At 52.6% G+C, this 15,859-nt stretch overlaps 1 protein-coding gene across 1 annotated transcript in view; it reads left to right on the top strand.

Moving 5' to 3' along the window:
- Positions 1-15,859, top strand: part of LOC118212693 (vacuolar protein sorting-associated protein 13B-like) — a 303,731-nt gene that overhangs the window by 42,973 nt on the left and 244,899 nt on the right. The window contains 7 exon segments of the mRNA XM_035390874.1: positions 1,205-1,327; positions 1,445-1,582; positions 2,923-3,010; positions 5,906-6,100; positions 9,547-9,716; positions 10,768-10,962; positions 14,710-14,834. Coding sequence (XP_035246765.1) covers positions 1,205-1,327; positions 1,445-1,582; positions 2,923-3,010; positions 5,906-6,100; positions 9,547-9,716; positions 10,768-10,962; positions 14,710-14,834 — 1,034 coding nt within the window.

Below are 15,859 nucleotides of genomic sequence, written 5' to 3' on the forward strand. Positions count from 1 at the left end.
CCGTTTCCAGGCAGCGTCTTAATTTATGCCGCTGGAAAGGGAGCCTGCAACCGAATATGGAGCAGAGCGGCTGGGAGGGCCAGTCAGCCGCCGCGAAAGAGCAAAAGCAGAGCCCGTAATTACCGTGTGGTGAAACACGCTCTTATTCGCTGGCTGTCTGGTTAGCGGCCTGGTAAAGCGAGCCACCTGCTGCGGGGCGGGGCCGAGGCCCACGGTCAGGCCGCACGCGGGGGAGGGGGTGAGGCTGCAGAATGCGCCGGGCGCCGCCCCTTTTCTGCAGTTATGGGTCATTTCTGATAGGCCGTTAAATTACTGTTCTTAACAAAGCTGGGAATCTGGTAAGTGTCAGTTAATTAAAAAAAAAAAGAAAATCCTAGAATAGAACACTGTGGTCATTTTTAAATTTGTTCATTCAATTTCAGTTAATTTTTGAAAAATGGAAGTTTCCCCAATGTCAGGACCACGTGTTATGGGGAACCGATGCTGATCTTTTCAGGTCCCCATAACGGCATCTTCCTTTTGAGATAAATTCCTTCACTATGACAGGAATTTTTTTTTCTATCTCCTGGTGTATTTTATATAGGCTTCTGCTGCTTTGGAACTAGGATTGCTAAAAAACAAAACTTTTTGGTGGTGATTTTAACTCATTTAAACATGCGCACTACATGAGTAATTCAATGTAAACAAATGAAATTGAATTTGAAACAGTTGTTTATCTTTATGCAGCGTAGCTAACCAAATTTGAAATGTTTTAGCAAGACGCCGCATCCTCCAGACAAATGGGTCAAAAGGGAACGGCAGCTCTGTCGAGTTACATTCAGAATAATGTCCACGAATAGCTACAGCTACCTAGCAGAGGCCATAAACATAAACGGGAGCCATTTCGGTGCGTTTCTGCATCCGATGCACAGAAACACTCATGTATTCATCACAGACCCTTGAATGAGTAGAATTCAGATTTAAGATTAGGAAGTGGACACTTGACGTTCACTGAACTACGTCTGTGAGCTGCCAGCTGTTGGTGGCGTGCCTGCTGGCATATTGTAAAGACCTGGACCGGCTCAAACTTGTGCGCATGAGGAGATTGTTTGCAGCTCCGTACAGGCGACGGAGCCAGACCCTTTGGGCCGTTGGCTCCAGTTTCCTGCGGTGCTGTACGTGTCTGTGCTGCTGGCCTGTAAAGCCCTGGCTCTGTCCATCCCAGGTGCTCATGATGGGCGAGCCCTTCTTCGACTGTCAGATCGGCATCGTGGGCTGCCGAGTGCTGTGCCTGAAGAGCATCATGGGAGTCAAGGACTTTGAGGAGAACATGAACCGAAGCGAGGAGGTACGTCGAGGTGACACGTCGTGTCAAAATCTGCATCGTTTGGGAAGTCTACAATAGAGTGAATTTCTGACTGTGAACGTACCCCCTGTCCTCCTCTCCCCCCACCTTCCGCCGCAGGATGCCGTGTTCTTCAGCTGTGGGGAGAACCTCAGCAGCAAGGGGATGACCTACCTGACCAACTCCCTGTTCGACTACCGCAGTCCGGAGAACAACGGGGTCCGAGCCGAGTTCATCCTGGACGCCAATCACCACAAGGTCTGCCGCACGCCCTCTGTCTTGCACATCCACCCCTTCCCCCCCCCCCCCCTTCCCCAACCCCGCAGCCTGTTCGGCTTCAGAAGCTCCATGTCCATCTAACACTCCGCCAAAACAATATGGCTGCTCTCTCGGATTCTCCAATTTTCTCAGGCTTACACCATCAGCCTTCAGAAAGGCACTTCATCGATTACCAATTATTTATTCATTGGGTAAGACTAATTTCTCCAAATTGTCTCAGCTAACTTACATCATAAGAACTATCTACCCGTGTGGACTTCCTTCCTGTTATCAGACTGATGGCTTTAAGGGAGTCTTCTAAAGAGGTTGCTAATGGGCCCTTTGGTTAGCCATCATGGTTAGTCATTCCCTGCTGGTCTCCGGAAGTCTCTCTTCATTGAGAGAGTGATGTGTCCATTTGTTTGAGCAGGTAGCCTAGAGCCACGGAGGTGCTCTCATGGCTCATGGAGTCCCATATTATCAGCCTCTTTGGGCAGCGGACCCCACCCTCAGACACCTGCTCACACACCGGGTCAGATAAGGCGTGGGGCGTAACGGGTGACAGCATTGGCCTATCACAGGCCCCATCGATTCGGTGCCTGCAAAGGCTGACGTCTTGATTTCACCCTTCCTGAGACCTCTCTTGTATTTTTAAAAATGTGTTTATCATTTATTATATTGAAAGGATAGTCTTATTGAGGTTAAGCATTTCTTTCTCGGGGGAGGCTTTGTTATGGAGACTGGCGATGTGTAGTGTTCGCCATTTTGGCACGGCTTTAGAATCTAAGTGTTCACTTCCTCTCAGTACTCGTGTGCATCTGTAGAATGATTTATGTGCTGTTTCTTTGCTTCTCAACAACCGGTATACGATGAAATTATATGTACGCACGCTATACATCATTTCAGATCTTTGTGAAACACGGGTCATTCATTTGAAAAGGAAACGTACTAGTTTTACATTGTAAAATTTTTGGGAAGGAAAGGATTACATTTTCCTCAAGAGCTTGAGAAATCCCACAAATGCTTGCGAGACTCGTTAGCTGAGGTCTAATATGTAACGCATCACTCATTGACTCCCCTCCCTGACCCCCACCAAAAGAAGACAATAGGAGGGTTTGCTGAGTTTTCTATGGGGCTCTTCCCCTTGTTTGATGTGTAATTGAAGTGGCATTACCTACCTGCAGAAGGGCTGGTGGGAGATAACCCTTGTTCCTTTGGGTGATAAGCCCCTCAGAGAGGGAGCGCAAACTCAGGCCGGCGTATCCGCCCCCCCAGGCCCGGCTCTCCCGGGCCCCGTCCCGTACGCAACCCGAACCCTGTTTGCCTTGTTTTGTTGGCAGGAGACCTACACGGAGATAGCCGGCATGCAGCGATTCGGAGCTTTCTACATGGATTACCTTTACACAATGGAGAACAACAGCCGCAAAGGTATTGTACCCCCCCCCCCAATTCCCACCCCCGTGTTTACCCTCCCTCTCAAACGGCACGGACAAAGAGCTCCTCTTGTTTCAGTGCGTAGCCACCTGGTCCTTGACCTCGCTGTCCTCTCCGTTACCCCAAACTTACCTGGAGGCCAACTGTCAGGGGTACTTAGCCTGCCCCGGCACATATTTGACTTTCTTTCTCCTGCGTTTTGATACATTTGTCTTCGTTTCTCCTTTTCTTTTTCCCTTTTTTCCTCCGCTTCGCCGCGGCTGTTGAGAAAGTGAAGGCGCGCATCGGGTGTCACTCTCTCCCGACGGCAACCGCTGGCTTGGGATTTTAGCACGAGTTCCAGAATGCTTGTTCGGTCGGGTTCTGACTAAACAGGCAAAATTCTACTAATTAAAAGATCAAGAGCGCCCCCCCCCACCCAAAAGTTTGTAATGATGTATTTGGCCCCTCAGCTTTAGGCCCCTTGTGTGTCGGAATACAGGAATTCAGGTAGATGTAAGTAGTTGCCTTTGTTGCAGAGTGTCTGTCGCCATTCATTGACAAGAAATTCAGTACCTTGAAAAAGGTTCTTTTGCATTTGTTACTTGAACATTTTTGTTAAGTACACATGATTACAATGATTAAAATCCTATTCATTAGATCAATATTCATGTAGCAGTCATATTCATTATTAAATATCTGTCACTCATTATTTGCATTTCGTGCACTTTGAAGTCGTTACCTTCTGGCATTCATTTGGTTGTCCATAGCTTTGCTTGGGAAATCAATACCACATTGAGTCACAGTACGTTTGAATGGTAAATGATGGCTTTCGCCAGCGATGGCCATGCATCACCACAAGGGCTGTGTAAATATGCGCCCATGCGATAATCATTCTCCTGGCACGGCGGTTTGTTTTCTTAGATTTCATCCGTCCATTTGGTTATCTTTGGCTGATATGCGGAGTGGCCTCCCTTTTTTACATTTTTTTTTTTTAAGAGAGCCAATGTATTCGGGGCTGATTAAAAGCCGTCATTGTCGCTCGCCTAACACCTGTTGATTTGCGGAGTGACGCTACCTAAACACGCGCAACAGAGGTTCCTTTCTTTCTCCGCGGCCCGCTCAGGAAGTGCGGACCCGGCGAAGCCTGTAGAGCCGCATATCTGGCTAATGAAGGCCCTGCTTTACAGTGAAGCTGCTTCCTCCCGGCGCTCCCTCGCCCTCATTGCTCCTGCTGACTGGGCGATCAGTTTTTGGGCCCCCTGTCACCCCTCAGATAAGCATCTAAATTAAGAAAAACAGAGATGTTGTCAGCCTCAGCTGTCAGACTAATTTTTTGACGCTCGGATAACATGTCGGTTTTCGCCTTTTTTTGGGAGCGCTAAATTACTACCCCCCCCCACCTCCCTTCAGACTGCCTCCTAGTCATTATTACCCCTCCTTCAGTGAGACTATCCCGTGTCGACCAAACAAATTGGGTTGCCGTTGCCACCGGACTAAGATAAACTTCGGGTAAACGTAACGCGAACTTGCGAATCGGCGCTCGCCGCTGACTTCACGTCAGAGCAATGCGGGCCGTGAGAGGGAGAGAGAGAGCGAGAGAAATGGAGATGCTTCTAATTCTTTAAATCCCAGCTAATTTCAATCCTTCAGCCCTTCATCTGGCCCTGACCGTGGCCATATGTTCGATATTAGCCCCTAATCCATCTCGGCCAACGGCGCTGAAAACGGGAAGAGGAAGCGGACTTTTAATCTCAAAAAATCAAGTAGGAATTCGAACCCTCCGTGTGCCTGAAATGAAATTCCAGCTCGCCCCTCTGAACCCTGAAATGTGTTCCGTGTAGCGGAATGTATGTAATGGGACTGAGGCGAGCGTACCAACCCCCCCCCGCCCCCCCCCCCGCACTTTTAATTTATCTCGTTTTATAGCGGAGAGCGGAGGGTTTAGGGCTCGCTCTGTTTCGGCGGCGCTGAATGAGGGGACAGCTGGGTGAAAGCGTAGAAGTGTGGAATATTCATCACCCCTTTCACAACTCCTGTTTCCTCTCTGCAGTTCGGCTGCAGGCCTACAGATGTCTCTCTAGGCGACAGAGCCGAACAGCTATAAATCAAACGACCTGTCAGTTGTTCTGGTGTATGAAAGCGCATACCTGTCATTAATATGACTGTTCGGCCCTTACGCCGATGGCTCGCTGCGCTCCGCCATCATGTGACGAATTGGCAACATTCAATAAAAGGCTGATGGGCGGACCTGAGCGAGTGTTTCCTGCAGCGTGTCTGTCGTTACGCGTGTTGTGAGTCTGGATTTGTGGTTATTCTCTGCTGTGGGCGTCCCTGCCTTTGTAGCGGTGCTCCATACCGCTGCTCTGTGTCTGTCCTCTCAGTGTCTGTGTTCTGACTGTCAGTTCTGGATTTTTATACGAGTCATTTTTATATAAATGATGTGCCAATTATTGAATACCATATTTTGTACTTGTGCCCTGCATGTCTGTTCTGTTACTCTGTCCTGTGCTGAGGGTCTGTACTGTTACTCTGTGTCTGTGCCCTGAGTCTGAACTGTTACTCTGTGTCTGTGCCCTGAGTCTGTACTGTTACTCTGTTCTGTGCCCTGAGTGTCTGTACTGTTACTCTGTCCTGTGCTGAGTGTCTGTGCTGTTACTCTGTGTCTGTGCTCTGTGTCTTTGTACTGTTACTCTGTGTCTGTGCCCTGAGTGGCTGTACTGTTACTCTCTCCTGTTCTGAGTGTCTGTTCTGTTACTCTGTCCTGTGCTGAGTGTCTGTGCTGTTACCCTCTGTCTGTGCTGTTACTCAGTGTAAGTGCTGAGTGTCTGTGCTGTTACTCTGTCCTGTGCTGAGTGTCTGTGCTGTTACCCTCTGTCTGTGCTGAGTGTCTGTGCTGCTGTGTTCCAGACTGTGTAGGCCAGCAGGACTTCTCCCCGGTGGGCAGGGAGGAGGCGCCCCTGCCGGTGCAGGAGACCTCGGTGAAGAGGCTGGTGGTGGGGCCGCTGGACGTCCGGCTCCACAGCAGCGCCGTGCACCGCCTCCTGAAGATGGTGGCGTGCGCCCTGGACCACGAGTACGAGCCCTACTGCAGACCCCAGCCAGGTGAGCCGGAACCTTCCGTCTGCTCCGCACCAGTACACCTGCACCTATTTCCTCAGAAACACGTGTTACCTTTCCACTTCATTACAGTGCAAGCACTGTACCCTATGCACAAAATGCAGTGTGATTGTAATGCACTTTCTTCTATTTTTTTCTTTTCAAACTCTTCTCATAGCCTCTTTCTCCTTTGAAAGCTGGCTGCATCCTTAACACAAGAATTTGTTTGGCCGTACTAAGGCTGCAGAAGCACGCGCTGTCTCCTGGTGTTTTTTTTGGGTTTTTTTTTTTGCGGCCAACGCATCGCATTACTCTCCGTGACACGTCCATTCATGTGAACAGCTGAAGCGCGGAGTTCTGGGGTGGTGAAAAGCGCAAGCGATAAGGCTCGGGGCTCAGGGAGGACCGCCTGTCGGCTCTGCGTCTGCACCCCTCTCCCACCGCGGGAAAGCGCGTAGCTGTCCACACCGCGCGTTTGGCAGTCTCACGAGACAGTGATGCACTGCAGGATTCTGGGATTAGGGATGCGTGGCCTCGCTCCGCTATCGCTGCGGACGTTAAAAGTAAACGCGCATTAGCGTTGCAATTTGTCGTTTTTTCCGGTGGGTCCGCCGATAGCTCAAGGAAGCACTTTCGACGTGGCGTCCATGGCTTACGCAGGTGCTTTTTCGCTTTTTCGCTCACCCCGCCTTCTGATTGGATGCACACTGGGATGTTTGGAAAGCTGCTTTTGGCGTTTGCCAAAAAAAAAATTTGGGGGGGGAAATTGGTCCTGAATTTACTAAAACCGTAACATCCGTTGCTTTCTATGATTTGGGCATCTGTTATAAATACAGTAATTAGCTGAAGGCCGGCTGTTGTTTTTGACATTGTGTAAGGATGCTTTCCGGCTCGGGACCAAGGCGAAGGAATGGAGTAGTGACGCACTCTGAGGAACATGCCATCCGGCTGGAGGTGGAGCAATGTGGCCCCCTGGCCGGGGGGGGCGGGGGGGTCCGCTTGTCACACGTAGGTCGAGGGCGGGAGACTGTGATTTCTCTAGCCCCCCCCCCCCCCCCCCCAACCCCATCCGACAGCTCAGGAAGAGCCGCTCTCCAAAAACCGGTGCCAAATTGGCCTGGGCCGGCCGCCTCTAGTTTAATAAGATCTTGCCCTGTTTAGCGTGTCCCGGTTCCAAATAGCAAATGACTTACAGTGCCGCTTGTTTGTTTTGAGCGCGCATGTGTGTGTTTGTGTTGCTGAAGGACAATATTTAATAAAGGGGCAATCCTGCAGTCGTGTCCGTGACAACAAACATGGAAATAGCAAAGCTTTTCTGTCTGCGACGCCCTTTTTCTCGCCCCGTGGTTCGTTCTGGGGAAGCGGTCTGAGCGGTGAAGCTGAGCCGTTTTGGCACGCGACGGGAGGCCCTGCCAGAGGAGTCCGGCACGCGACCCGGAACGTGGCCCGTCCCGCGAGGGCTCGCCGGGATCGGGTTCAAAGCCCGCCGGCGGCCCCTCTCCTGCCCCCGGCGCGGGCCGTGGGGCTCTCGGCCCGCCTGAACGGGCTCTGAACCCTGCTCATTTCTCCCTGTTATTGGGCTCTGAACCCTGCTCTTTCCTCCCTGTTATCGGGCTCTGAACCCTGCTCTTTCCTCCCTGTTATCGGGCTCTGAACCCTGCTCTTTCCTCCCTGTTATCGGGCTCTGAACCCTGCTCTTTCCTCCCTGTTATCGGGCTCTGAACCCTGCTCTTTCCTCCCTGTTATCGGGCTCTGAACCCTGCTGTTTCCTCCCTGTTATCGGGCTCTGAAGCCTGCTCTTTCCTCCCTGTTATCGGGCTCTGAACCCTGCTCTTTCCTCCCTGTTATCGGGCTCTGAACCCTGCTGTTTCCTCCCTTTTATCGGGCTCTGAACCCTGCTGTTTCCTCCCTGTTATCGGGCTCTGAACCCTGCTGTTTCCTCCCTGTTATCGGGCTGTGAACCCTGCTCTTTCCTCCCTGTTATCGGGCTCTGAACCCTGCTGTTTTCTCCCTGTTATCGGGCTCTGAAGCCTGCTCTTTCCTCCCTGTTATCGGGCTCTGAACCCTGCTCTTTCCTCCCTGTTATCGGGCTCTGAACCCTGCTGTTTCCTCCCTGTTATCGGGCTCTGAACCCTGCTGTTTCCTCCCTGTTATCGGGCTCTGAACCCTGCTCTTTCCTCCCTGTTATCGGGCTCTGAACCCTGCTCTTTCCTCCCTGTTATCGGGCTCTGAAGCCTGCTGTTTCCTCCCTGTTATCGGGCTCTGAACCCTGCTCTTTCCTCCCTGTTATCGGGCTCTGAACCCTGCTGTTTCCTCCCTGTTATCGGGCTGTGAACCCTGATGTTTCCTCCCTGTTATCGGGCTCTGAACTCTGCTCTTTCCTCCCTGTTATCGGGCTCTGAACCCTGCTCTTTCCTCCCTGTTATCGGGCTCTGAACCCTGCTCTTTTCTCCCTGTTATCGGGCTCTGAACCCTGCTGTTTCCTCCCTGTTATCGGGCTCTGAACCCTGCTCTTTCCTCCCTGTTATCGGGCTCTGAACCCTGCTCTTTCCTCCCTGTTATCGGGCTCTGAACCCTGCTGTTTCCTCCCTGTTATGGGGCTCTGAACCCTGCTCATTTCTCCCTGTTATCGGGCTCTGAACCCTGCTCATTTCTCCCTGTTATCGGGATCTGAACCCTGCTCTTTCCTCCCTGTTAACGGGCTCGGAACCCTGCTCTTTCCTCCCTGTTATCGGGCTCTGAACCCTGCTCTTTTCTCTCTGTTATCGGGCTCTGAACCCTGCTGTTTCCTCCCTGTTATAGGGCTCTGAACCCTGCTCTTTCCTCCCTGTTATCGGGCTCTGAACCCTGCTGTTTCCTCCCTGTTATCGGGCTCTGAACCCTGCTGTTTCCTCCCTGTTATCGGGCTCTGAACCCTGCTGTTTCCTCCCTGTTATCGGGCTCTGAACCCTGCTGTTTCCTCCCTGTTATCGGGCTCTGAACCCTGCTGTTTCCTCCCTGTTATCGGGCTCTGAACCTCGCTGTTTCCTCCCTGTTATCGGGCTGTGAACCCTGCTGTTTCCTCCCTGTTATCGGGCTCTGAACCCTGCTCTTTTCTCCCTGTTATCGGGCTCTGAACCCTGCTCTTTCCTCCCTGTTATGGGGCTCTGAACCCTGCTCTTTCCTCCCTGTTATCGGGCTCTGAACCCTGCTCTTTCCTCCCTGTTATCGGGCTCTGAACCCTGCTGTTTCCTCCCTTTTATCGGGCTCTGAACCCTGCTCTTTCCTCCCTGTTATCGGGCTCTGAACTCTGCTCTTTCCTCCCTGTTATTGGGCTCTGAACCCTGCTCTTTCCTCCTTGTTATCGGGCTCTGAACCCTGCTCTTTCCTCCCTGTTATCGGGCTCTGAACCCTGCTCTTTCCTCCCTGTTATCGGGCTCTGAACCCTGCTCTTTCCTCCCCGTCCATCACAGACACGGTGGAGGAGAGCCGGCCCCCGCCCAGCCCTGAGGAGGTGGCCGCCCTGGAGGAGTTCATCCCCACGCGTCTGACCTGCCTCACGCTGCTCAAGGTCAACGTCTCCGTCTCCATGGCCGAGTTCAACCTGCTGGACGGCCTGCTGCCCGTCATCCTGGGACAGAAGGTGATGCGTCGCCCCCTACAGGACGCTGCCGCTGCTGCGTTTGCGTTCCTGGGCCACAGAGCCACAGGGCAGGCAGTTTCCCCTTCACACTAATTCATCGACCAATTAGAGCGCTTGATTACGGTTAACTCATCTCGTCTGCTTCCTTGGGTCTGGGCTGCTTTATTGATTCGATTTTGAAGGTCAAACAAAAACCAGCAGACCCTGTGGCTCTCCAGGCCCAGGACTCCTGCGTTCGATAACTACATTATAAGTGTCTTACAAAGCACCTTGGGCCACTCTGTAGAAAATAATACCGGGGATTAATACGGTAATAAAACCCAGAGAAAGCACTTGGCAAACCGCGCCAAGCTCTCAGAAACAGACTTCATGAAAGGCAAGGTCATTTACTTGTACTCCGTGCAAGCACCCAAAACCTTTCTGTGGAGTTGACTTTCTCCCAAAATAACGTACAGCTTGGCGTACATGTTGGATGACAGGTACGCTCGGTAATTTTCCACAGGCCCTGGGTCTGAAGAGCGGCTTCGGTCCTGGAGGGACCTGCTGCTCCTCTGCATTACCTCAAATCACAGGAGCTTGATTACGCCATTATGCGAAAGCAGTGCAGTTCTGTACAACAAAGGAGCACAGGAAATGATCCTGCCTTCTGTAGCTGAGAGGTTACTGTGAAGCATACGGGCCCCCGAGCTTTGAGACGCATGTGGTCGCGTTGCACAACCAGTACAGCGGCGGTGGAAGCCTCTACGCAGACTCCCGCCACCCAGTCTGCTTGGAAGCAAACATGAAAGTGGCGTAACACGGAGAACAGGGAACAGCTGCCCTCTCTAACCCGTAGCAGCTTCCTCCCTAAACCCACAGGCTACCGTGAGCTTCAGCGGGAAGACCAGATAGACGCAGGAAATGGCCTCAGCGGTGTACCCACAGCAGTGATTAGAGGGCTGTGTGGCTGAGCGAGTGAGGCCTGATGAACTGCTATGCTAGCGTGAGGTAGCTGCAGGTGGGTGATGGTGCTCAGTGATAATGGCGTAGTGTGTGTGTCCTCTTTTCGTAGACCTCCACAGCCCCGGCGAGCGCGCCGGCGTTCCAGCCCGTGAGGCCTCTCCCGGCCGTTTGCATCCAGGTGGACAAGGTGAACCTGGAGCACTCGGTGCCCATGTACGCCCCCGAGCTGGTCAGCACCGTCAGCAGCCTGAGCCAGCCCTCCGACAACCTGCTGCACCACTGCTACACCCACTGCTACCTCAAGGTGAGGGACAAGCCTGCTGTACCGTGCTATACCTGCTGTCACATGGTGAGAGGTCGATATGTCAGTATCATCAAAGCCTCATAGTGAGTGACAGGCCTGGGGTGTCAAAGCCACACCCACTGCTGCCTCTGTATGAGAGACCAGCCCATTGCATCACTGCAGCACCCACTGCTGCTGTACTTCAGTGAGAGATTAGCCTGGTTTACTGCCCTACACATGAGTGCACGCACGCACACACACACACACACACACACACACACACACACACACTCACGCCCGCACGCACACACACACACACACACGCACGCACATGCACTCATTTACGCACGCACGCAGACACACAAACAAATCTGTACTTGAAGGGGAAAGCACTGTGCTAATTTTCAGACTTCTCACACTGTCTCACTGCCTGCTCAGGAGTCATTCCATATGCTCTGCTCATTCCCAGTCAGGAGCAGCAATGGAAAATACAAATGAGTCCTGACATAACACATTCTTTAAGTGCGGTCCCTGTCAAACACGTCCGTCAAATGCCCGCCCTGAAATGTATGAATCCAGAATTCAGGATGCTTTGATCTCGTGTTCCGTTATTGAATAGCAAATCAAAGCATTCCTGCGATTAGCAAAGTTGAAATGGAATTTTTCTAACTCGTGGAAAAAAAAAATGATTAGCTGGCGTGTTTTTGGTAGGCGAGTTGCTTGCCTTGAGTTTGTTTGTGATGAAGTGTTATTGGAGCGCTTGAAGCGCTGTTATTGTTCGAAAGCGCAGCCCCGGTGAAGCGTTTGTAGTTTCTGGAGAGCGAGTGGTGTTGCTTACACAACACATGCTTGCGCAGACAGGTGTTTACACTGGAGTGCTCTGATGCTGCTTAGTGCTCACGCTGTTTATAAGGGTGGAGCTGCAGGGTTTGTCCTCTCGGTGCCCGTTATGAGACGGGGTCGGTTCTGAATGCGGGCTGTAGTGGCACCATTACAGCTTTTCGAAGGGAAGGCCTGAAGTTCCGTGTTTGGCATCGAGCCGAGCGGTTGAAATTCGGCCCGTGGCGTCAGCCCAAAGGCGTTCTGAGCGCACGCAGATATCCCATACGGCCGTGGCGCTGGCGCTCTCCCCGGCCCGCTCCCGGTGCCCGCTGAAACGGGGCCATTTTCCGAAGCCTTGAGAATGGAAGCGCCGAACGGCCGTCGGCGAATGCCTAACCGCTGCGCTAATCCGGGGGGCGGGGCCGGCGCTGGTGATGGACGGCCGCGCCGTGTTTTTCTAAGGCCGCGATGTTTGCCAGGTTTCTTGACAGCCCTTATCAGCGGGTCAGCTCGGGGTTAATGTTCAGCCGCTGGGGTCAGGCCGAGAGCGACCCCCCCCCCCCCGGTCACGGCTCTCGGACCCGCTCTCCTCCGGCCACCCCGGCTCTCTGTGACGCAGGGCTGACGTAGCGGTGTCGTGGAAGCAAACACAGATTAGGGTCTTTAAGGAGCTGCTTTTAAGAGTCCTTTCTTTCCCCCCCTTGCTGTGAGTGTGACCCGGAAGAGGGAGGAGGCTTCAGCTAAACAAACAGACTGATGACTCTTCAAGGGCACATGGGGGTACTTCTCCAGCAAAGAATAGATTACCTTCACTATAATGATAATGATGGCTTTGGACTGCTTTTATACAGCCCCTTTCTTCTCATGATCTCAAAACTGTTTTCAGTGCGGAGGGGAACACACCTCACCCCCGACCGATGTGTGGAACCCACCGCGGCGATGCACGGCAGCCAACACGCTCTCCACACATCGCTCAACACTTAGTCATTAAAAAGTTAACATGTATGTCTCCATACATCACAAAACGACTGTGGCAGTTTCCTGGAAAATGTCTCAGAGAAAAAAGTCCCAGTATTTCAGGCTGAACCACAGGGAGGGTGGTTGAAGGGCATGTTTATGCGTTTCGGGCACGTTTCCCTGGTTTCGTCTTCGCGTGGCCTCATGGCCTGGGTGTTCACGGCGTCCCTGTCTGTAAAACGCTCACCTCGCTAGGCTTCTCACAGCAGGTGGTCGCGACTTTAAGTGGCACTTCTACCTGTCTTCACCTGTTAGAGCGCTACACTTAGTATCATGCTGACTGAATTTAAATGGAATTGTCCCACATATTGAAAGTGGCCATGGTGTTCCATGGGGATTTTTTTTTGCGTGTGTTGTCTCAGAGTTTGTAATGCCCAGTTTGGGATGCCTTCATGCTCATTTCCACAACCGCTTCTGTCAATTCAGGAGAGCGCCGACAAGCGAGTTCTCTTTTCCAAAACGCTTGGCACCATTCCTTCACCCCACAGTCTACGAGCTAAGCTTGCGTAGACATTGAGTCAGAGGAGCTTGTTTAAATGGTAACCGGTGCAGGCAGACTGTGGCTGCCGAGTCGACCACAGGATGTTTCCGGTTCCCGATGAGAAACAATCACCTCACCGAATGAGGTCCCTCCCCTTCTGCAGCCCTACAGCCAATTATACGTCGCCCCGCGGGGCTACCGGCCCCAACTGGCACTGGCGTGGCCTCCATTCGCCACAGAGTCTGCCACTCACTAGCATAGCGTCTTAACTCTTTGAATTAGCCTGGACCCAGTGGGTGCCTGTGCAGGGTGGCCACGTGCGGTTCTGTAGGTCCGGGCCTGTGGTCGGACGCCATGTTGTGAGCAGATCGGGCCGGGCTAGTGGCCTCCCAAGCTCAGAGCAGCTGGGAGCGCTGCTGCTGTTATGACAGCTGGACCCAGCCCTAATCTAACGGCACTCAGTGAGGATGGACCTGGTCCGCATGTTAGGCATTAACGTGCGCGTACATAAACATACACGCAACATATATCCACAGCGGGTGTGTCAGGCACACGGCTAACTCGCTCCTAATTAAAAGGCGTGCGGTCGGTAACGGACACCGTGTTTTCATTGACTGGCCCGCCGTGGCTTGGCAAATACCGACAGGCCTGGTTTCCGCGCATCGAAAATCGCCTTATCTGTGCATCTTGTTTTTTTTATCTTTAGCTCGAGGTCCCGGCGGCTTTTACCCCCCCCTCCCCCCGACTCCCCCAAATTCAATCCAGCACTTTAAAACGTGGTAACGCTTGCGGGGCCGCCGTGACCCTGGAGCGACTTGTTGACTGGTTGTTTTACGGTTTCTGGGCCGGGCGGTTGATGGGAAGTGACACGTCTGGGGCTCCCGCTCCTGAGCCCCCCCGTGCCCCCCCCCCCCCCCCACCGCCTGGAAGAGCGGCGCTCGGGCCAGCGCCGCTGAAGACAGCCGTGTCAAACATGTTTATTTAAGACGGGACGGCGGTCCAAGCGGCGGTGTTGGCGAATGTTCGCTGCGCGGCCTCGTCTCTAGACGATGAGAACTGACACGTTTCACTTGGTGTCCATCGCTGGAAGCTGGAGTACGTCAGGCTTTTCTTTCTGCTCTCCTCTCCTGTCATTTCTTGTCCTGTTTCCACTTCTTTTTACCTCTCCTCCTTTTCCTTCTGTTTTTTTCCCCTCATTTTCTCTCTTCTTCTCTCTGGCCTTTCTCGTTTCTCATCTGTCCTCTGCTGGCTCCTGTCCTCCTATATTCCACTTTTCCTCATCTCCTATCCTCTCTTCCTCTCCTCCGCTGTCCTCCCCTCTCACTCTCCTTCCCTCCGCTCTCTCCTGTCCTCACCTCTAATCTCCTTTCCTGTCCTCTCCTCCTCCACCATCCTCTCTCTCATCTCCTCTCCTACATTGGCCTCCTCTCCTCTCTTTCCTCCTGCAGGTGTTTGGATTCCAGGCTGGCCTGACCTGCATGGACAGCGAAGGCTCCTTCCTGCCCCTCACTCCCATAATCCCCTCCTTCAGCACGGCGCTCTACGGCAAGCTCCTCAGACTGCCCGCGTACTGGTGAGTTTGCTTCTGTGCAAGTCGGGGGTTCCCTTTGCTTGCACAGACTCCCTATATATTATACATTTGCACGCTTCAACACAATTTCTGCTTCGTTCGTTGACATACACCGACTTAGAGGTACGGAACCGTATATCATTTTATCTTCTCTGCAGGTGATGTAGTCTTGGACTGTTTCCCTGAAATATAACATGCGTTTCTGCATGAGTAACAGCAGTCATCCTGTCATGCCACAGGCTAACCTCATGTGAAAGATTGTTTAGGCCTTCCTGAGCTCGGTAGCTGGTGGTGGAAGAGGCCTCATAAACCCTGAAATGGGAGGAGTTTTGGTGTAATGCCAGTGGCTGCTTTGATTTGAATCAGTCTTCAGTGCTTTGTTGCTGCCGAGAGTCTTCTGGTTGGATTGAACTAGGTAGAAAGTCACAGCATTGGGTGACTACACCCGTTTTCCATTATCAGACCCCGTTCAGGATTCCATCCTACTCTGGCCCATATTAGCTTCACCCCTTAATGGGCACACAGGACTTATAAGCTCCGCCTCTTTGTGGGCAAATATTGCTGATTAGCTCCGCCTCTTTATGGGCACACAACACTGATAAGCCAGTCTGATCTGTGATAATGCACCCTTGGCTACCCAGCTGTGTATCAGGGCGTAATGTCAGTGACTGAGGCGGGCAGTGACGGATGGCTGGTAACCATGGCAGGCCCTGACGGACGGCTGGCAGCCGTAGCCAAGAGCCAGAATGGCGTCCTCAGCAGCAGGAAGCCATACCCGGATCCCCACTACAGGAATATCTCTCAGTCTCAAGCAGGAAATGAAACCAGACGCCACACGGAGAAGACCGTGGCCAGCAAGTGCATCCTGGGACGGCGGGCTTCGTATGGGAGCTGTGGGAGCTGCAGTTGCAGTATGAATATGCAGAGAGGGAGGCTTTTGTGGGCTGGATGTGATGGATGAGCGTGGAGTCACAGCGGTTGGGAAGAACAGAAAAAGGGAGTCATCGGGGAGCAGCGTACAGTTTCTC

The sequence above is a fragment of the Anguilla anguilla genome, chromosome 1, assembly GCF_013347855.1.
Source record: "Anguilla anguilla isolate fAngAng1 chromosome 1, fAngAng1.pri, whole genome shotgun sequence".
In the NCBI taxonomy this organism is placed as follows: domain Eukaryota; kingdom Metazoa; phylum Chordata; class Actinopteri; order Anguilliformes; family Anguillidae; genus Anguilla; species Anguilla anguilla.